The sequence below is a fragment of the Neopelma chrysocephalum genome, unplaced genomic scaffold (genome assembly GCF_003984885.1).
Source record: "Neopelma chrysocephalum unplaced genomic scaffold, ASM398488v2 Primary Assembly neopelma1_22, whole genome shotgun sequence".
NCBI classification, from domain to species: domain Eukaryota; kingdom Metazoa; phylum Chordata; class Aves; order Passeriformes; family Pipridae; genus Neopelma; species Neopelma chrysocephalum.
This window is the reverse complement of record NW_020897689.1, coordinates 9,947,918-9,970,708: the sequence shown is the minus strand read 5'-3', so window position 1 is coordinate 9,970,708 and position 22,791 is coordinate 9,947,918. Positions and strand designations below refer to the sequence as shown.

Genomic DNA, 22,791 nt, shown 5'->3' with positions numbered 1-22,791 from the left:
CTGTCGGGAAGCGGAGGGGCAGACAACTGGGTGCTGCCAGCGCGGGGTCCCGCTGCGGCGCAGGGGCGGGACGAAGTCGCGGGAGCCTCTGCTCTCTGCCCTCCGCCTCCAGGCGCCGTCGAGGCGAGCGGGCCGACGGCTGCCGGCCCCCTGCGGCTATATCGGCCTGCGTAGGGGGGGGGGGGGGAGCAGGCAGGGGCGGCCCGCCCTGGGGGTCGCACAGCCCCGGGGGCGGGCGGGCGAGCAGGGGTGCCCCTTCCCCAGGGCGGAGCCGTAGTTACTCAGGAAGCGGCCGGGCTGCCCCTCTCCACGTCGGGATCGGAGGGGGAGGCGAGGTCGGGGAGTCCAGCTTCCCGCACCTTCCCTGCCGCCGGCTCTGCCCTCCGCCTCGACAAGCCCCGGCCGAGGGCCGGGCCGTAGCCCGGGGGGCTCAGCCTCTCGCCAGAGCAGGAGGCCGTAGTGTGGGGCTGATGCTCGCAGAGGATGACCACATGCTGCCGGAAGCGAGGGCCCACGGCCCCCACACAGTGTCACGGGGGTTGCAGGTGTGGGTTTTGGTTATGGAAAGGCAAAAAACACATATGAAACTCCGATGACCGGAACACACAGCAGCAGCACGCCCCTAGTCCCTGTAGGTTTCACGGCCACTGCTGAGGTGCTTTTACACTAGCTTGGGGCTGCCTGTTAGGTGCATAGCAGAACACTGGGCTCTTGCTGGGGTTTTCAGGGTTCCATGACCAGGCCTACTCTAGGACCTGCCCAGAGTAGGACCGGGGAAAGACATCTGGCCCCAGACTCGTGCGAAAGTGTTGGGTGATCCCCTTCTTCAGGGTTTCATCCTGTTTTTTATGGTGTTTCTCCTTCCAGGTGGCTACATGGCACAATTGCTATGAAAAGGGGACTTGAAAGGGGCTGAAGGATCACAGGGGCCCAGGTGTGCTCTTTGTCATTGCAGGATGTCATCCCTGCTGGTGCAGGGAGATGGAGAAATTTTTAGTCCAGGGCAAAACCCCATACAGCATGGGTTACTGCAGAGCTCCCTCTTGAGTAACTCATTCCAGCCTGGGTGACACTACACATGCAGGTGTGGAGGGAAGGGAGAGTGCGCTCTGCTGCACTGCAGAGAGCTTGGGGACTTGCACCCAAAGGTCTCTCTCAGAGAAAGGCAGCATAGGGCTTCCTGGGGCACAGCATAGCACGAGGCAAAATGCACACAGATTCAGCTGGAGGTTTAAATGGTATTTCAGTGGATATAGGTGCTGTACTTTTTAATTTATTAATGCTCTATGTGATCCTCTGTAAAGCATTGTTTCATCCCAAAGAAGAGATGCACTTGGAAGCACTTGAAGCAGCCTCAGACAGAGAAAACCATGGCTCCAGACACAGCCACTGCCTGCACTTGACTAGAGGTGAAGCCATCCTTTCAAACCTTGTTTCTTATCTGGTCTCAGTGAAGTGCTCTGAAATAGGGAGTTTGAGAAAGATCACTGTCTGCCCCTGGGGAGTGAGGGTGTTCAGCCCACACTCCCTCAGGGACTGTAATTCCTACCTAACAGAAGTTTTGATTTGCAACCTCCCCTTATTTTTTTTTTTTTTTGCACTCAGGACATAAACACTAAAACAGCTAATGCGAGCACACAACACTATTGAGAGAGACCCAGAACTGATCCAGGCTCCCTCAGCTTCCAAGACCCGTTCCATAGCCAGCCCAGCACATCTCTGCCCCCAAAGTTGAGTAGGAACATTTATGTATTTTGCATTAAATGTATTGGGCTAATTCTCCTACCTACAACCTCATTCTCCATCCTAACCTCTGTTTGTAAGACAAAAGTACTGAATACACCAGGGAAGCTAAGAGGCACAGGAGTCTTAGGGAGAAGGTAGGAATGCAGCTTTCAGAAACTTGCTTAAGGTAGTACCTTAGCTGAAATCGCCTGGTTTTTTTGTTGTCTTTTTTTATTTTAAATTTCCTCTGCGTTGTTCCAAACCTCTGTTATTTGTAAGACAGAACTGATGTTGTAGTGCTTTAGGAAACAGTTTCAGGCAGGCAGTTTAACATGCCTTTATTGATGCAACAGTAGCATAAAAGTAGTACCATTATTCTGATTTCCAGGAATAAATCTTTGAGCTCTGATTGCACAGAGAAGTTTGAGTTACATGCAGAATTAAAGTGTTGACAGATAATCTACGGTGTGTCCAGGTATCAGAGGACAGGAAGAGGGAAAGGGACTTGTGGAGAAGACATGCTCAGATTGGAGATTCATGAGAAATGAATACAAATGCAATGTGAAATTTTTAAATTCTCAACATTAGTTAATTGTAGAGATGCCCGGAAACAAAATGTTTCCTTTTTCTAGAACCCTGATGACACACAGCCCAGGAAAGGAAAAGGGCTTGACGCATCTTGTCGCTATACTGCGGATAAATCTTTAGAGGCTTTAACATCCCCATAGGGGTTAAAGGCATTTATTTCATTAAAAAAGTCCCAACCGCGGGGAGAGATGTGGGGGACGCAGAAGTGCAGCCGCTTGGAGGCACCCCCAGCAGTCTGGTCAGCCCTGTGGACCCCCTCTCTGTTTGTATGTCTTGTTACAAAGTAACCAGAGCAGTCTATTGGCCTCCCTTCCCTGCTGCAGGATTTTAGAATGTATTCATTCTCTGCAGTGATGTGGGGATGCATAACGAAGACAAGCACCAAGGGACATCCGTGCAGGCTGCTTGCATAGCATTCAGTCGCCTAAGTGACTTAAGTGTTGTCGCCTAAGTGCCTAAGTGACCTAAGTGTTGTCTCCTTGGATTGATCCAGATGTCTTGATCCAAAAAATTGCATCTCAAGCCCTCCTATCCTCCTCTCAGTTTGGACATAAGCTCTTCATTATCACTCTTATGCCCACTCTACATCTTCCTTACTCCAGGCTTAAACTGGTCTGCCTCCTGCACATTCCCAAATACACAGGTTACACCTACAAGCAGCCCCTTCATCTTCCAAAGATCACAGCAGACCCTGATGCCCAGCTTCCCACGTGTGGGCTCCCTGTGCCCCAGCACTTACACTGACAACCACCTGCAGCATGGACATGGGAATCCCAGCGATGTCACCAGATGCTGTCATGGAAATAACCTGAATTGCAATTTAGATCAGGTCAGAGCAGACACGGTTTATTGCTATGGCTATAGGAGAGCACAGGGAGCAGAAGGACAACTGGCTCTGCTGATGGACTATTAAAAAAGGGGAAAACACATTAAAGTGTTTCAACTTTCCTTTTCCAGTACTAGTTGTATTTTTAGGTACATCAGCATTTTAATGATGTTACAATTAATTCTGTGACTTCACTAAGGCAATCCATTGCTCTCACCCCATTCCAAGTACACTGAGAATAGACAGTTAACTGAAAAATACTGCACAAGAAAAGGTTGGGGAAGTCAGTGTAAAATTTGCAGCAAACCAATCCTGTCATAGAAATGCAATCCTTTTCCCTTTGCTGGGGCAGGCCACTGAGTGGGCACATGAGCAAGGACAGGAATATCTGTTGTTCTCATTTCTCAAAGAAACTTTGCCCAAAGTTTGCAGGGAGCTGAATAAATTACTCCAGTCAGGATCACTGTGGGTCCTTCCAGCATCTTGAGTAGTTGTAGCATGAAGTGGTAAAGTGAAGTATAGCCTGAAACTTGGATGAGAGAGACATTTTTTAAGCAATAGAAGAGTTATCCCACCTCTCCTGCACTATCTTCTCAGGAACATCTCCTAGGGAGAAATTCCTGGGCACAACACAGAAGTTGGAGCAGCTTCATTGATTTCCTTCTATGACAGGGTAACCCACCTAGTTAATCTAGCAAAGCCAGTAGATGTAATAATTTTGGACTTCAGCAAAGCTTTTGATACTGTTTCTCACAGTAGCCTTCTGGACAAAATGTCCAGCATACAGCTGAAAACTGTGTTATGTGATGGGTGAGCAACTGTCTCACAGGTCGGGCACATAGAGTTACAGTGAATGGGTTAACTTCAGGCTGGTGTTTGGTCACTAGTGGGGTTCCACAGGGCTCCATCCTTGGCTCAGTGCTCTTCAACATCTTCTGTAATGACCTGGATGCAGGACTGGAAGGAATATAAGTAAATTTCCTGATGACACTAAATTAGGAGGAGCCTTTGGCTCCCTCGAGGGCAGAGAGGCCCTGCAGAGAGACCTCAACAAGTTAGAGAGATGAGCAATCACCAACTGTATAAAGTTTAACAAGGGCAAGTGCCGGATTCTGCACCTGGGATGGGACAACCCTGGTTGTGTGTATAGACCAGGGAATGAGAAACTGAAAAGGAGTGCTGCAGAAAGGGACCTGGGGTCCTGGTCCTGGTCGATGGCAAGTTGAATGTGAGTCAGCAGTGCCCTGGCAGCCAGGAGAGCCAACCGTGTCCCAGTGTGCATTAAACACAGCATCATCAGCTGGTCAAAGCAGGTGGTTGTTCCACTCTACTCTACACTGGTGCAGCCTCACCTTGAATACTGTGTGCATTTTTGGGCACCACAGTATAAAAAAGGCATTAAGCTATTAGAGAGTGTCCAAAGGAGGGCCATGAGGATGGTGAAGGGTCTAGAGGAGAAGCCTTATGAGGAGTGACTAAGGCAATTTGGTTTGCTCAGCCGGGAGGAGACTGAAGGGAGAACTCATCACAGACTTCAACATCCTTATGAAGCAAAGTGGAGGGACAGGTATTGGATCTCTTCACTCTCGTGTTCAGTGACAGGACTTGAGGAAATGTCATGAAGCTGAGTCAGTGGAGGTTTAGGTTAGGTATCAGGAAAAGGCTTTTCACTCAAAGGGTGGTTGAGCACTGAAACAGGCTCCTCTGGGAAGTGGTCACATCACCAAGCATGTACAAGTTCAAGAAGTGTTTAGACAATGCTCTCATGTACACGGTGTAATTCTTGGGGTGTCCTGTGCAGGATTGGACTCGATGATCCTGATGGGTCGCTTCCAAGTTGGCATATTCAATGATTCTATGATTCACCTCCCCAGCCTCTGTGGTGTATCAGTCTCCCCAGTCTTCGCTACCTTCTTCATTCTTAAATATGTCAGTGGGTGCAGGTTGAGTAGTTAATTTAGAGCATATTCAGTATGAATTGAAACATTTAAAGCAAAGTTCCTGCTGCCCAGACTTTGACATCCAGCTCTCTGGTAGAAGGAGGGTCTGAATGCTATCTCAGCTCCTTCCCCTGCACAGAGACTCCTTCACTGTGGAATGGTGCTGCTGCCTTTAGTGCCCAACTTCAGGGGAGATGGAGGGAACACCACATTGGATGGCATTGAAACTGTCACATAGCCTGTCCCCTGTGCCCAAACTAGTGTTGTTCTTTATGCCAGAATCTTTTAATGATCCCCAGAAGGATTCCAGCTCCTCAGGGGTGGAGAAGTAACAAAAACCAGGCATCCCATTTGCGCTGGTTTTGGCTAGGGTAGAGTTTGTGCTGAACACAGGGTTGATAATATAGTGATGTTTTTGTTACTGCTGAGAAGTGCTTACACAGGGCCAAGGCCTTGTCTGCTTTTCCTACTGTCACGATGGCAAAGAAGTTGGGGGTGCATGGGAGGTTGGGAGGAGACACAGCCTGGACAGGTGACCCAAACTGACCAAAGGGATGTTCCATACCATATAACATCATGCTCCCTATATAAAGTAGAAGGAAAAATGAGGAAGAAGGGAACACTTGGAGTGATGGCATTTGTCTTCCCACGTAAGTGCTACTTGGGGCCCTGCTCTCATGGAGATGGCTGAACTGAATTCACTTGCCTTCCTATGGGAGGCATGAATTAATTCTTTGTTTTTTCTTTGCTTGTGTGGCAGCTTTTGCTTTCCCTATTAAATAGTCTTTATCTCAACTCAGGGGTTTTCTAGCTTTTACCCTTCCAATTCTCTCCCCAGTCCTGCTGGTGGGACCCTCAACAGCAGTCACTTGTGGTACCTAAGACAAACACAGCTGAATCGCCACCTCTTCTCTAACTGGTAGAGGTCTGTGTTCACTGGTGAAAGCACACTCTGCCCTGTTCTCTAGGTTTACAAGCACACACAGGTTCATGAATGCCCGGGATATGGGCACAGCCCTTCTGCCTGCCCAGTACCCCTGCCCACATCCCAGCCCCGACACTTGCTTTACAGCTCCTTTACTTGCTGGCTGGTGCAGCCGGATGCATTAAACATGAGCACTCACACACTCATCCCTCCATATTCTGGTCATACTCCACTGTACAATTGTTAGATTTCATCCTTTCAGGCAGAAGGTAAGTCACATTCTGTTTCAGCCACCATCAAATGTTTCTCTAACTGTCCTTTAAGATCCTCTACTTGATCCTTATTTTTTTCCCCCCCCTGAAAGTCCCTCAAACTTCTAGTTCGGGATTCTGTTTTTATTCAGAAAGAAGGTGGCCTCCTCATACCAACTGAAAAATACAACGTACTGAAATTGGAGTATCTTAGGTCCTCTGGACTCCAAGGTGCTCCTTAAGCTTAAATCCTTCAATGCAATCAAGTGTGGTTTTCCCACCCCCATGGTAAGTATCCAAAATGAGAGACTGAAGGGAAGAAGACAAAGATAGGTGAGTGGTCACTCCTGTTTACAACATCTAGCTTTAAGCCCATCATGCTGGCTGAGGTTGCAGTCATTAGCAGCAGTAACAAAAGAAAGCTTAGACTGGAACCTAAGTCAGGGAAGGATTAACGGGGTCCATCACACCACCTGAATCTTTAACTGCTGGTGTGGTTTCTTTTGCACCTGAGAGATGTCCCAAAAGCCTGTCCTGAAGTGGTGCAGACCTCAGTGCCCAGCTCTGAAGGACCACCATTCATACAGGTTCATTCATACTCTAATTCCAACTTGGACCTTTCCTGACCTACCTCTTTTAAGGACTTCATCAATTTGTGATTGTTCTTCCCTGTTTTAGCCAGTTAAAGAGTAGGAACTCTTAGTGGGACTCTGGACTGACCTGTATTAAAAGCTGGGATTCAGCAGCCCCCACACACTGCTGGAGCCTACAGACAACCCTCAGCTGAAGTTCCAGCAGGGATTTCAAAAAGGTAAGATGATGGAAGTCATATATACCCATTACATGCCCAAGGCCAACATAAGCACTCAGGGCTGCCCTTTGGTTGTGCTTTCTTCAGTACCAGAACTAATTTATCATGAAGGTTTCACTGTGATTACTGTTTCAGGGGATGGGGCGTGAGTTTGGTCAAGAGGCCGTCAAGTACTTGGAATCTCCACCTCCACACTTCATAGTCCAAGAACCAAGGGCAGATACCACAGGCTGCTCTATTCCCTTGCCATGGCCTGAGCCCAAGCACAGCATGACACACAGCCCTCCTTTTATACTGGGAGTGACACATGGAGAACCATAAGCAGTGAGAAACAAGCTGGGGAATAATTCAAAATCTCCAGGCATCCCTGTTCCATCTCTGTGAAAAGCCTAGTCTGCAGTTTACCATGAAAAGGACCTTCAAAAGGCAGCATCACTTTTTTTTTGTCTCTTTTGCCATGATGTCAGGTCCTTATGTCACATGCACTGGTCTCTGTCAACAAAGCCTGATCCAGAAAGCAAAAGGCAGTAGTTGTCTTTCATAAAGTCAGTTACGTCAGAGCTCATCATTGGCTTGTCACATTTTGATGCCAGGAGTCTTGCTAAAACTGTTGTATCTTTTTTTTTTAATATTAATAAATTATAATAATGTCTAAAGGTAAGGTTCTGATTGGAAACATTTTCCCTCTTACTAGACAGACGTTTTCTCTACTTGCTTTGACCTCACATTGAGAAGAAACATCCTCCTTCTTCGCTTTCTTTAATGTGGCATTATTTTCCTTATATCCAAAGACTACCATAATTTTGATGAAGCCAAGAGAACTGCAGGATAAGCCTTGTTTTGGTAGGAATGGTGAAAGGTTACCAGTATTTGAAGGTCTTTGGAATAACTTTAGCTTCTAAAATTTTTAATGTAAATTGCTCTTCTGCCTCATCCATTTCCCAGAGGCAGCATGAGGTCATTCTGATAACCAATCCTTGTAGTTCCCTAAATTTTTTTTTTTAACTGACCAATCAAACTTTTTTAACTGTCTTAAATTCACCATTTGGTGTAGCAAGAACAAGATAATATAACTCTACTCAGCCCCACTTCCTATCACTTGAGTTCTGCCTCTGCTGACACTGTCATGAAAGATGCCCATTTCATCCTGACTGATATAAAAAAGTACTCATAATGAACTGTTCTCACATTAAACCATGAGATTAACATTTTCAGTTAATATAGTGCTACAAAGATGAAAGGATTTGCAAGTAACAACTAGCTGGAATATAAAAAAGCCTTTAACAAAGCCTGCTGCCTTTTTAGAACCTACTAATCTATCTACACCCTTCAATGCTTTAGTGCTACATCTTATACCCTCTATGAACAAATAAAGACACAACAGAAACACGCTGAAATCTCTAAAGCCATGTAAAACCCGAAGGCATTAAAATTTATTAAATGATGCAATAACAACAGAATTCTTTATTTACAATAGCATTATTTAACATCAAATAAGCAAATAGCATCAGCAAAGCAATATTAACTTGCATAAATGTATTTAAAATTTCTCTGAATATATCTACCTTTGCATAAACTGCTAACACTAGAAATACAAACATCAATGCAGGTGAACAAAGTGATGTTCAGAGTCAACTCCGTTTTGAAAATAAATCACAACCTGAAACACTGTAAGCTTTCTCCTGAAGAACCATAGTTTATATATTGCTTAATTTTACCCTTGTATAATCTTTTCATATACACACATCTCAGATGCAACTTCATGATGAACTGTACAAATAAAACCCACAAATGACATAAAGGGAAAAAAATTAAATGACAGTAAATGTTTGAAGTAATGTGTCCATCATCTCTATTGAACAACATAAAGATTAAGTGATGATGCACTTATTCCAAAATTGTACACAATTCACTATACAAATATAATACATCAGACAGCTATGTAGGAATATACAAGACTTAAAAACAGATCTAAGGCATTATGCTAGATTTTAGCATTTTGAGGTTCTTGCACATAGCTTTTACCTGTAGTAAGAAACTTAAAAGATTTTGTTTTAGTCTACAAAGAAACACCAGGGAGAAAATTCTAATTAAAATCAAAGCCACTACAGTAAATTTTCTTTTGTGCAGAGAATGCTTTTGCTCTTAGGCAGCATACTACCATACAAATACTAGAAAACTTTTAAATTCACACCAACAATTAATGGCTTAAGTTGCATTTCAAAACTGATTGTGTATCTTTGGGTTCTGCAAGTGGAGCTGTGCCACCCATTTAATCTGTTAAGCCCATATGAATTTCGCTTTTAAACAAAGATTAAAAAATGTATTGTATAAACTGCAAAAACATTGCTTTTAATTAATACAGGCCCAAAGGGATACCGGTGTGGGACAATATTTTAAGGATCGAGTACAAATTAATTCCTTGTAGCAAAACAGCTCACTTCACTTTTTAAACTTACCACATTACATGAACACTTAAACAGGTCGCATGACCATGTATATATGCTTATTTTTCACATTATGCGCCTTTCACATTTAGTAATGTAAGTAGAACACTGATAAATTGTTCTGTCAAACAAAATCCAAGTACTTTCTCCAACAAATTTACTGTATACAGGATGAAAAATACTGATAATGAAGGGAATTGATTTGGCTTTTTTGTTTCTATAGTGATCAATATGATCAGAAGATTTCTTCACTCACTTTTCTCTTTCATTACTTAGAAGACGACAAAAGTCACAATGAACCCAAACGGAGCCAAAGTGATAGGTACAATCTCCTTTCTCTCAAAATGGCAATGGATAATGAAGTATCATAATCACTACAGATAAGCATTTGCAGGTCTGTTGTGAAACGGGACAAATTTAAACTATTTTGTCCACTGTGAAAAAGAATAATCTATCTGCAGAGGTTACAGTTAAGAACCAAAAAAGAATGGAATAGAAAAAAATTATTTTAAAACCCATTTACACTTAGTGGTGGATGAAGTTAATTTCTTCAAATTTATACACTTCTTATATAAATACTTTTTGTCAGATATATAATGCAAGTTTAACACCAATGTTGTAGTAATGAGGCTGTGGAGTTAAGAGCTGATGGTTACTTTGGTTTCCCATCAGCAGGTCAGAGGATGGTTCAGCTGACTAAATATTCTGTTTGATTTGGTAACAGAACAGTCGCAGCTGAAAAAACGTCGTTTCTCCAGAACGGTGGCACTGCCCTTCTTAGGGACAAACACAGAAACAGCCTTTATCATATCTTCCTGAACATAAAATAGCTGCTATTTTATTTGAACTCCCACCTGAATACCAGAACAAATTAAACGGCAACAGAACAAACCTTTCACTCCCAGGAGGCAAGGCTGATGAGATATTATAAAACACAATGCATTTTACATTACATCAAAAAATTTGTGTTCAGGTTAGAAAGTCTGTGGATCAGTGTCCTGGTTCCGGCCAGGGCAGGGTTAATTTTTGCAGTAGCCAGGAGAGGGCATGGCTAGGACCCTATACCACCTCATGTCATTGCCGGGGGCGGGGGGGAAGGGGGTCCCTTCCACGGAGAAGGGCTCTCTTCTGGGTCAGCGTAGTGTGGTGGAGGGAGCAGTCGGTATTGTCTATTGTCCATGTGAAAAGTTCGCCTCTTTCTTGTACCCTCTGTCATTAGTATTGTTGCTGTTACTGTTTCTTATCTCATTGCTGTTTCCAGTAAATTGTTCTTATCTCAACCCATGATCTTTACCTTCTGTGCCTCCAATGGAGCTATGGAGCATGGTTTGGAGAGCCTCAGTGGGAGCACTAAATTAGGAAGTACCATTCCTAAACCATGACAATTAGGAGTCAGCAGAAAGAAAACAGAGGTCAAATCCATCAATTTCTTAATATTTCAAGTCCTCAGAAACTGATGTCAGTATAAGAAAAGATTATTCCAACCACAGTGGGCAAGGAAAAAAACCAACATGCCTTAACAGTGGCCTGCTTAGTAACAGTTTTTCTAAGATTTGTTATGAAAGGATATAAACGTACAAAAATCAAGAATTGGTTCCTACAGTGGCTGCATATAATATAGGTTAGCTAAATGATATTATGAGCAGAATCACAAGGTTTAGAAAATAAGAAGTCTCAAGCCTACAAATTAGGTCTAATCAAGGCATTGTGATTCTTTACAAAACACTTTTCCAGGAGACACACACGGCTAAGAAGATATCTAATTTAATACTGAAGTACCTCATTTGGAATCAACTTCACAACATGTATATCTCACAAAAATTATACAAGTAAAACACTTAAGTTTTCAACTTAAATTATTGCTTGTTTACATATAAACTGGATTTTATGTACCTTACAAAACGTCCTCGTAGTTCACACTGCTTTAAAATAATCAGAAACACACAATAGTGGTGAAGTCTGTAGTGATATCTGCTATAGGTATTACAGAAATTGTTATTTTCCCAGCTAAGGGGATGGGAACCAGAAATTATCATGCTTTAAAGCAGGTATCTTAGATATTATGCACCAATTCTGCCACTACCATAATCAGTACATGCATTACCATTGAACTTTGCTGTTCAGCATCCAGTAACTGGTTGTCCAAATTGCTGGAAACACACCTAGGGAAATAACAGAGTAACCTGTTCTTTTATTCTATTAGAAAGAAGAGGAAGATGTCAGAGGTCAGGAGAGCCAGGTTAAAAAAAAAATCAGGATTTGCTGATTGTTAGGAATTTAATTAAATGAAAATGTAACCCACTTGTATGTTTGAATTCATGACTTGCATTATAAACACTACCACAAAACCCAACCAAAACGCCCCTTATAAACAGCCCTCTCACAAGGTAATTTTCATCTGTTTTACAACTTTAACCCCATTCAAAATTGGTCTGTATAGTTTTCTGCATCAGTTGATCTTTGACTTGCTTGTCAGTGGAACACACTCGTTGAAGGTCTCTGTATGTACCAAATGTTGCTTCTACGCCCTCTTCCATGCCTCCTCTCTGCCCCAAAATGCAGGCCTTAGTCTAAAACACCAGTTTTCAGACAGAACTGAATCCTTTGCACCAGACTGAGTAAGCCAGGGAAAACAAAGCAAAAAAACCCCCAAGGTCTAGAACTAAACAGAAACAGAACAAGAGCATGGTTGTTTTTCCTTAAATACATACATTTAAATACATTCAATCTGACATGGTTTATGAAAATTGCCTGTCAACATTTACTTTGCAGGAGAGATCTAAGTTGCACTAAGGTGAATGCAGTGAACAGACTGAGCAACTGTCTGTACGCTAGCTTCAGACTGTCAAAGAAGAGGCTGCTCTTCGGCAACGACCACCCGGCTCCCCTCGGGAAGGCAGGGCTGAGTCCTGTCGGCAGCAGGCAGCCGCCACCGGTGCTGGCAGCTCAGCTGGGACATGACAAACAGATGCAGCTCTTCAAACTGGTAAGGATTTGGGGCCATAAGCCCAGTCAGCTGAAGAAAGGAGCAACCAAACCACCCTCAGGGTCAGCAATATTTCTGAAAAAGAAAAAAAAAAATGAAAAAGAGAAATGGGGGAAAAACCAATTAATTCTTCCTGCTCAGGTGGTGAAGATGGATAGGTCAATGAGATCTGGGATGCTGGAGTGCAACACTCACTATCAACCATACTTGGTGTAATACTTTAAACCTGAAATTTAAATGGAATTTATAAAGCTCAACTATCCTTTGTGTACACAGATACAACTGACCTGCTATTTAATTCCAGTGATATCAGTAGCGGTTTAATTTCACTGCATTCTTAGGTCCTTAATTCATTATAATTATCATGGATATTGTAACAACTCAGGATCATGTCCCTCTTGTAAACTCCAACTAAAGGCATGGCAATAGGGTTTAAGAGAAGTCTTGTTTTCGCAATATGTGCAAAATCTCTATGTGTTACTGCTGCATCACCCTCAAAGGAAACAATGGCCTTAGTTCACTTTTCCTTCCAAGATGCATAATAAAGAAAAAGGGAATAAAAAAGTAAAAAAGCTTCAGCTACTGATCCCTAGAGATGTTCTTTACCTCATACTTAATACCCTTGCAAGGTCTTTACAGAAATACAGTACAAACTGGTTTCAGCTGAGTTGATTATCTTGTACATTCTTATTTAAAAAAACCCTGAGGATGTGGTTTTCACAGTTGTTTTAAGACTGTCCCTTCCAGAGTCTGTAATCTGTGCCTCTCTGTCTTCCCTTGCAAACGCCTGCTCCCATGGGGTGCTGTGGTCAGTCAGGTCAGAGACTCAATCCAGCCAAAACCCATTTTCCTCCTCCCCTGGGGTTGCTTTTCACTTGTAGCCTGTGACACTGGCAGTGAAGAGGCTCTTCGCTTGCAGCCTTCGGCCATGCATGAGGAAGGCCCCATTTGCTCAGGGACAGTGCTGGTGGTAGGCAGCTTTCTCACTTGTCCATGTGCATGCTGCTAGGCTGCCTTCTGGAATCTGCCTACACCATGCTTTTGACTTCACCACTTTTTCCTCTGCATTCATTCAAGGCCTAGAAATGTATCTTTATTGACAAAGTCAGCATCATGAACTATCCCGCAATTCAGGAAAGCAAGGTCCTATGTTTTGTACATCCACTATTCCCAGCCCGTGCAGCTGGAGCTACGTAGGGTAACCAGCTATGGGCAGCAGAGTGAGTCTTGATCCTGGCTCCTCCTTTCTTCATCACAGCACAAAGACACTGCACTCACATCCCTCATGCCCTGACTAATATGGACAAACTAAACTTTAGCTCCTCTTTCTAAGATGTTGAGAGGCATCTCAGGGACCCTGTTAGTGGTTTTTGAAGATAAAGTGGGAAACAAAAGTGAAAATACAAAGATGTCCTTATTTTTGAGGAGGACATTTAGCATTCAGTATCTCTAGAAAGATGCTAAATAAACACTTCCACTGTGCCAGCAACTTGGAAAAAATTATGCACTGCAAAAATTGCACATTGATTCTCTTCTCAGTTTTCTAATTACAGAGCTTGAACTTTATTAAAACAAAGTTACATAGGAGTAGTTTGTAGCTCAGTCGCATAAAAAAGTAGGTATTTAACCTCTATTACAATTCAAAGTTTTAGTAAAAGGTATTTATAGTGTATATAAATTATCTACGTTTTCATTGACAGTCAAAGGTACATTAGTAGAAAAAAAGTAAAATCACAGAGTGCAATCCAATGTACCTTTACAAAATAATTCAAGGTTTTAAGAAGTTTCTTTTCTTCAGGTGAGACAAAACCACTGTCATGCATGGCTACTGTCCATCTTATTGTCACGGCACCAACTCCATTATTTTAACTTTACACCCCAGAGATTCCCTGCCTAAAGTAATGCCACTTATTTCTTTCCACCTGCACTGTGAGTTCTCTCCATCCTCTCTTATACCCTTTCTGTCACATCCACTCTATTTTCCTTCTGCCTTCAACTATTATTTAAAATCTACCTCCTCCTTTAGTCTGCTTCCGCCTCAACAGCCTTATTCCCTTTCTTTCCGCAGTGGTACCTGGTATTTTCTTCTCTGACAGTTGGGCTTCTTTTAGCACATGAAATTTAACTTGTTAGGGGATGCACTATGTAGGAAACCTTCTATCAGCCTCACAGTACCTGAAGGGGCCTACAAGAGACACGGAGAAGGACTTTTTACAAGGGTACGTAGTGACTGGACAAAGGCAAATGGCTTTAAACTGAGAGTAGGTTTTGATTAGATATTAGGAAGAAACTCTTTACTATGAGGGTGGTGAGACACTGGAACAGGTTGCCCAGAGAAGTTGTGGATGCCCCATCCCTGGAAGTGTTCAATGTTGGATGGGGCTCCGAGCAACCTGGTCTAATGGAAGGTGTCCCTGGCTATGGCAGGAAGTTGGAACTGGGTATCTTTAAGGTCCCTTCCAACCCAAACCATTCCATGATTCTCTAGAAACACCTTGGTATATGACAGCTTCTACTAGAGCAGAACACTCTGCATCATTTTATTAATCATCAAAGTGACCAAAAAATAGTTGCAAATGAGACTCTTTATGCACAGACCCCCACTCTTGAAGACAGACACTTGTATGTTTACATGAACCACGTAGGTGTGGAAAGGGACGTTTTAAATACACGCGTATACAAAAAAGACGGGGATACAATAAAACACATGTATGGCTACTTCCACCTTAGTACTTTCACATTCTTCACTTTCATTCATGTTGATAACTTTTCAGACATATCTTCCTAATTTCCCCTATTATTCCAATTTCATTCCTCTAATAGCAGAAAACCCTACCAGGTCCCTGACCAGGAGGGCCTCGCAGGAGTGGGGGCAGAGGCGACAGCTGCAGCTAGATGGCGCCTGCCCCGCGCCGCTCCACCGCAGCCACGACTCCCTCCCTTCCCGTGCCTATGATGCAAGTGGCTCCCTCACGTTAATTAATATTTCCCCGGGCACTTGTAACCCTGCAAGTAAAGAGATACCGTATCCACTCCAGCCCACAGCATATTCATCATTCTGTTGCCTCTGTGGGCCATTTCTTACCCGTGCTGCATCTCCGTCCTGCTTTATCATATCCATTCCAGGCAGCTGGTTAGGAAAAAGATTGCCTCCCCTCATAGCAGGATCATTAACCTATTGGTAACAAGATATTAAGGAGAATGAATTAAAAAATACACTGGGAGGAGGGCTGGGAGTTAAAAAGAAGCATTATAAACCACTACACTACTTGCATATACCAACACCCACTTCTGAGATGATGCTGAAGTCAGGGAAGTGACTGTACAGCCAAGCACCCTCCTTGCACAGCATGTGTTTGACTCATATTATTCTGCTTCACAGTCAACAACAAAGATTTCATTCCTGGTACTATGACCCTTGTGCATGTTTTACAAAGCAGGCTCCATAAATTAGGTCAGTGTTATCTGAAGAGGACATCCCTGCTATGAAAATTCTGAAAGCAGAAACATGTAACTACTTTCCTAACCTCAATAACACAAAGCTTTGCTGCTTGCAAACCACCACACAATTTTTTCAAAGTCTGATGAGATAACATGTAGGCTAAATTATACAAACTATTGACTTAGTTTTAATGACACTTTTCTGTTTGTAAGCAATGGGAGAAAGCATTAAAAGGGAAAACATGCAGTGGCATGCTTTCCTAAAGGGATGGTCTCCGCAATTTTCTGAACACAGTCACAGGAAAGAATTGAAGCTGTGCATTTCTGCACAACCAAAGGGTCTGTCATGCTTAGTTATGTGGAAAAGAGTGGTTTGCCAAATTAACAGCTTTGCTTTCTTAGTCAAAGGATTCATCTAACTATGTAGGAACTTGTATAAAATACACAACAGAGCCCTTCAGCAAGGTTCTGAAATATTAGAAAAAAACAGCTTTCCTTAGAAGTTTTACAAGGAGAGAAACATCTTCCACAGTCTTTACTGATTTGGTTCGCTGTTACTTCCCTCAGAGTAGATGGATGCGATAACAGTGAAGATATGCCCCTCCAGACTTTGCTGGAAGGAAAAAGATGTTTTCTCTGTCACCTGCCCTTTAGGAGACTTGTGTTGCCAAGGAGAGGAGATTCTGCCTGTGCTCTACCTCACTTCAGCTACAGCAACCTACTGCAGCATGGGGGGAATCAAGAAATCACAGAATGAGTAAAGCTGGAAGGGACCACAGTGGGTCATCTGGTCCAACCTCCCTGCTCAAGCAGGGTCATCCAAGAGCACATGGCACAGGCTTGTGTCCAGATGGTTCCTGCATATCTCCAGTGAGGGAGACTCCACAACATCTCTGGACCAATCTGTTCCAATGCATGATCACCTGCACAGTAAAGAAGTTCTTCCTCATATTCAGGTGTAACTTTCTGACACCCGTTGCCTCTTGTCCTATTACTTGGCACTGCCAAGATGACCCTGGCTCCATCCTCTTGATACCCTCCCTTCAGATACTTATAAACATTGATGAAGTCCTATCTCAATCTTCTCTTGTTGAGGAAGACTGTCTTGAATTTACCACACCAGTCTTCTCATTTCAGATCCTCTTGACTTTTGTTTCTCTTGCTATTCATTTTGGAAAATGGTGTAAAGCTAGATGCAATCACATGCAACCACCTAAAGAAGGAATTTCAAATGCTGCCAGAGACAAGACTACAATTCAATGGGTAAAGTTAAAAATTTAAAATATTTTTGCCATAGGAATTTTAACTCTGAAGAAACATTGTTTAAATGCTGCAAGCCTCCTAGTGATCCTTTCTCCTTCTTAGTATGAGTGTGCAGATTTTTAAACCTGAATGTGAAAATTTAAATCAGGATGGAAGAGAACCACGTTATTTCATTCATTCATTCATTCATTCATTCAGAAAGAAAGAAAGTAGGCAGTTTTGCAGGTTTATCTACATGCATTTGACTAAGCAACAGAATCCATGTTTGGAAAGTGTTTGCTGATATTGATCAACGTTCATCAGAATGCACAAGTACAAATGCCTTTTCTGATTTTTCAGTAGACAAAGGGAGGTAAAAATCAAAAGCAGAAATAAATAAATTGTATACTGAATCAACAGCAGTTTTGGAACAAAAAAATGGCTGCATGATTTGCCTCATGGCACTTAGGACAGGTGTAGAAAAGGATGGTGGTTTCAGGCTGCATACTACAAAAGTAGCAAAGGCATCAGTGAAATTCCTGTTAACTGAATCTCTTTGCCAGTGATGATGCAAAAATCTTGATTGACATGGTGTCAGATAAAAAAAAAAAGTACTATTTTGTTATATGAATACATTTGCTTCAGAAGACTTTAAAACACCCCATATTCACACATTAACTTTTCTGACTGCAATAAAAACTCAATCAGAAAAGATGCCTGGGGAAGCTGTTTTGGACAGAAGGAACCTGCAGAACTGGCAGCTAGCATTTCAGCATTCCCAGTAGCAGCCTCCTAGAGCTAGTTAAGAGCAGCCTGAAGAGCTTTAATGTAATTATAAGAGAGAAGATGATAATGAGACAAAGTCTCATTCCTCAAATACATAAAAAGCCTCTAAGTATCATAAATAACAAGCCCATTTTGAATGTAATCTTTTTATTTGGTGATGCTGGGAGCCCAGATAGTAAACAAGAGAAGGTGGAGATACACAAGTATGAGCAGATAAACACCAAATTTAGTATTTCTGAGCTCTGGATACATCTGTATGATATAGCATAGTGCCATAATGAGAGAGGAGACAGAGCCAACCAAACCTGTTTAATACCAAAGGTAATATACCTGCTTCTTACCAGGTAAATAAGTCCAGGCACAGCTTTTTACTATTAGGTAATACATCTTCCACAACTATCTAATAACAGTGTTTTTTTCAAAAGCAAGATACATTAGCAGTGTAATCACTGTTACTCACTGTGGTTAGAAACAGACAATGTGAAGTTCAAATTATGTATTATGGAACAAAAAATGACATTGAATAAGTAAACAGAAGTGTAGGTGACAGCATAAGAAAACCCCAATGAGTGAATGAAATGGCAACAGTCAGAAGAATTACAGAAAACACAGTCATTTTGAAAACCACCAGTGACAAGAAAAAGTCCAGCCCAGTCTAGGTAAATTGCTAAATAAAGACGTCAAATAGTAAAAAAAACTATGCACTGAAAACAGAAAAAACAAAAGTGTCAATTTTAGTATTCAAACATAGATTTTTATCTATTCATGTCTCTCAGGAAAGGAAATGTAAAGCAGCATGGCAAACATTCCTGAGGACTAAAAAGTACTGTCTCATGGCCCAGAAGTGGCCCCTCAGCTGTCAGTTGGCCACCTCTGACCTAGATGAAGCATAAAACATTTGCCTGCAGATGACACAGTACTGGGGTGGTAAATCAGAAGGAAAACAGGTTACTGTTACAGTACGAGCCATGGCACTTTGCTTAAATGAACTCCATCTAAGAAATGCAATTTCATGGAGACAAAAGGGAGGCAATACATTTGGGAACAAAGAACAGAGGTTTCATCTATGTAGGATGTGCTGAGGAGAATTTGGGGATATCATAAGGGCTTCAGTGTGACATTGTCACCAACAGAACCAAGGCAACTCATGGATTGGATTACAAGCTGTCTCTGGTTACTCTTGTTCATACTTCTAGAAGGAGGTTACAATAATGGAGTTTAAAGTAGATCCACAAAAGGGACTGATGGGCTGAAAACAAATGTTGAGATGGATAAAAACCCCTCAGCCTATTCAGCTTACTGGAAGTTAGATAAATGTTATCTTGAAACAAGATCTTGTAGTGTAACAGGAAGGAAAAGCAGTGCGACAGCTGTGCCCGTGGAAACAGTAGCCTGCATGGAAATTTTCGAAATAAAACCAGATCTCTTTTTACAATGCAGTTTCTCAATTCAGGTTCTTAGGAAAAATTATGCCGCATAGGTATCCTGAGAAATCAGAAGGGGTCATCACCTTTAAATCTCCACTCTTTTCTTTTTTTGATTTTACTGTTGTTTTACTACATTAAATTTGTGCAATTGTACGTACTTGGGAACTAATAATAATAAAAAAAGTCTGGTAAAACTGGGCTTAGCAACTGGGAATATCAGAGAAGGTGACAGACTTGGGAGTATCAAAATGACTTTCGGTCACCAGGATGTAACAGCTGTAAAAGACAAATGTGATCTGCAGCTATATCTGTCAGAGTATTCCAAGAGAAACGGGGAACAACTAGTGTTATGCACATGGCTCTGGTGCTTAGGAAAGATTGATTCAAACCAGAACAGGTGCAGAAAAGGAAAGGGAATTTAAAGCCTAATAGACTGAAAAACTGTGGCTTGTTTGGCTTGCAAGAAAAATTCCAAGAAATGCAAACCAAAATAATCCAACTATCTCCAATCAACCAAAAAAAAAAAAATCATGTTGATAGAACCTTTCTAAAATAGAATAAAAGAGCTATTTAAGGTAAAGGACAATATTGGAAAAGTAAATACTCTGTTATCAAATTTAGGCTGGAAAAAGGACATACATTAACAACCCATTAATATAATCAGCTTTAAACTGGAACGTTATGGTATCAGAAAAAAGGTTTATGATATTGTCTGCCATAGCAGGAGATGCTGCCCAAAGACACAAGAGGTACTTTCCTGCCAATATTTCTAAGAAAATTCCACAATTTCAAGACCGTGTTTTGAACAAACTGGAGTTCAGCTTTGAAACAAACATATAAACCTGTTAATTAAGAGGATTTGTTTGTCAAATACTTATTAACGTACTGTGTGAGCTTAATTGCAGGTCAACAAACAGAAATGTTACTTTTTCTTATTTCAGATACCCTGAGTAGCAGTCTCAAATAACAGTGAGTCTGTAAATATTCTCTTGGCAGAAAAGAACAGGTTACTTACCTATTGAGTCAGCAACCTATTTTATATGCACCATATTACAAAAAATGTGGATTTTGTATTTGTGAAGTTGCCAGACAGTTAGTTCTTGAAGTTGATTGCCTATTTATTGTCTGGTACTACACTGCGGCAGTTGAAGCATCTTCCACACCCTGCCCATGACAGCATCTTTCATTTTTTTCTCTAGGAAACAGCTGCCTGCCATTCAGTCCTAGCCTCCACTGCTGGGAAAACAAGCAACTGCAACTGTGCTATGGAAACTTACCTACCAAGAACAGGAGCTAGATCAGCAGGCACTTTCTGCAGAAGTTTGGGAGCAACTACATATGTTGGCTACAGTGGTGCTAGGTCAAAATAGGAAATTAAGATGCAAAAAGTGCTCTCTACCTCATTGGTCACCTTGGTTATTCGAGTGCAGAGCTAAAACCAAAGCCCTTTTAACATCGTAATTTCTCAAGAAAACTAGTAAAAGAAACATAATGGCTTACAGCAGTTACAGCCAAACACAGTGGACCTGAAAAACTACCGAAAATCAAAGCAAATCCTCTAGCTGTCATCTCACATCCTTAAATTCTCACCTGCTCAGGACCCATGGAGGACAACCCTGATGTAGGCACAGAGGTCGCTGAGGTCATGCTGATCTGCCCTGTCATCTGGTTCATGTTGTTCATACCACTTGTGTTGGTTGCCATGGATACACTGATGTTCATGTTATTGTTGTACATGCTGGTGCTTGCTTGCTGCCCAAAATGTGGTGGGGACTGTTGTGAAAACATGCTACAGCAAGGAATGGAAAAAGCAATGTGTCAGACTTAGAATGCTGAAGCCACTAAGAAACTGTTTTCTTTTTAATACATTTTAAGCTAGAATTTGTATATACTGCCATTTATTTCAACTTCAAAGGAAAAACTAGTTCTCAGCTGCATTAATGTCTATGGAACAGATTTTCAAAATTTAAGGTCCCATGTCTGCGCACAAAAATGCATGCCTTTGCGTGTGAAACTATGGCAGAGTACAAATCTGTTATGCACATGCAGTAATAGCCAATTAGCTGTCTAAATGTGCTTTGTCTGTATTTTAAAGTAATTTTTGGAGGGAAAGGAAAACAGCTTTTTTTTCCCCTCCAGTGTTAGCGTAGGACAAGAGTGTTGAGCTGAAATTAGAGCTAGTCTAATAAACATTCTTTTTTGCAAAATAATCTCTTTGCATATATGAATACCAGATTTGCACATACAATTAATTATGGGGAAGTGGGTTCACAAATATAGACATGCAATTGTGCAGAAATTTATTTACTAAATCTTAGCATCACATTTTGAAAATGTGGCACCGTAAAGAAACAACATAAAGTCTAAGACAATTATCCTCTGTGTTCCTTTAAGGCCTTTCTGAACAACTTAAGGAGGAGTAACTGTGGAAGATCTCATCCCACATTTTATTCAGTCAAGTGCCTTCTGGATAGTATCTTCCTTCCCGTTATGTTGGAAGTTATATTAGAGACTTCTTTACATTTCCTAAAATGCACTTCATTGTTTACATACCAGTCTTTTCTACTCTTCAAGCATAATCCAAAAGTCAATGAAGGAATTATTACTGACAATGTGTCAGTTTAGAGGATCTGCATTAGCCTGAAAGACTGTGGAAGGGCTGCTGTGTGTCAGATGGCACACGGTAATCACCTCTGTATCCATGGCTAACTTTTACTGCCCTGTGAAGAACTGCTCCCACAGCTCCTACAGCTGAGGAAATCTTTCGGGGTTAACACTCAACCTTGCACTTGGGTACTCCATTAGGCTATTGCTGTGAACTGTGAGACTTTGGTAGAGTGCAACAGCATTCCGGGCACAGGACCAAACTCTGAAAATCCCACCATTCTCTTCCTTCCAATTCCATGTCTTTTCAGGCCACCTAACCCCATTTTAAGTTGTTATCTGGATGGCTGAAATAGTACACTACAGATCATTGTGAATACTCAGTGGCTTGTGTAAACACATTTGACGTGCCTCCGCTGTAGAGCTGCAGTTTAACAAAGCCAACCACTAGTCTTATCAAGCTGCCCCTGTGCCATTTTTGGCAGAAGCCATGACAGTGGCAGCTATGCCTCCTGCAGATGCTTCAGGAAGACAGGGAGGATGGGGCATGGACGAGGATGAGGATAAAAGATATATCAGCTGCTTTAAGGGGTACTTCATTTGGATCAGCCTCATCAATAAAATACTGGTGTTTTGGGTTTATTAAATCTTTGTCAACCAGTGGGGAAAAGATTTGTCACTGGGCTAGGACAGTAAGAACAGCCTGAGAACTTCACGATGACAAAAGCACTGTGCTAAAGACAGCTGTGTGCACCCCAGTATTAAGTGATACAGGCTGTACCTGATAGTTCC

The 22,791-nt window shown here is 42.1% G+C and overlaps 1 protein-coding gene across 6 annotated transcripts in view; it reads right to left on the bottom strand.

The window, feature by feature from the left end:
• Positions 1–8,460: 8,460 nt before the first annotated feature.
• Positions 8,461–22,791, bottom strand: part of NCOA2 (nuclear receptor coactivator 2) — a 186,427-nt gene continuing 172,096 nt past the window's right edge. For all 6 annotated transcript variants that reach the window (XM_027697197.1, XM_027697603.1, XM_027697282.1 and 3 more), the window contains 3 exons: positions 20,986–21,184; positions 15,585–15,674; positions 8,461–12,574 (listed from right to left, as the gene is read on the bottom strand). In XM_027697197.1, the coding sequence (XP_027552998.1) occupies positions 12,563–12,574; positions 15,585–15,674; positions 20,986–21,184 (301 nt within the window). In that variant the 3' untranslated portion in view covers positions 8,461–12,562. The remainder of the gene's footprint in view (positions 12,575–15,584; positions 15,675–20,985; positions 21,185–22,791) is intronic.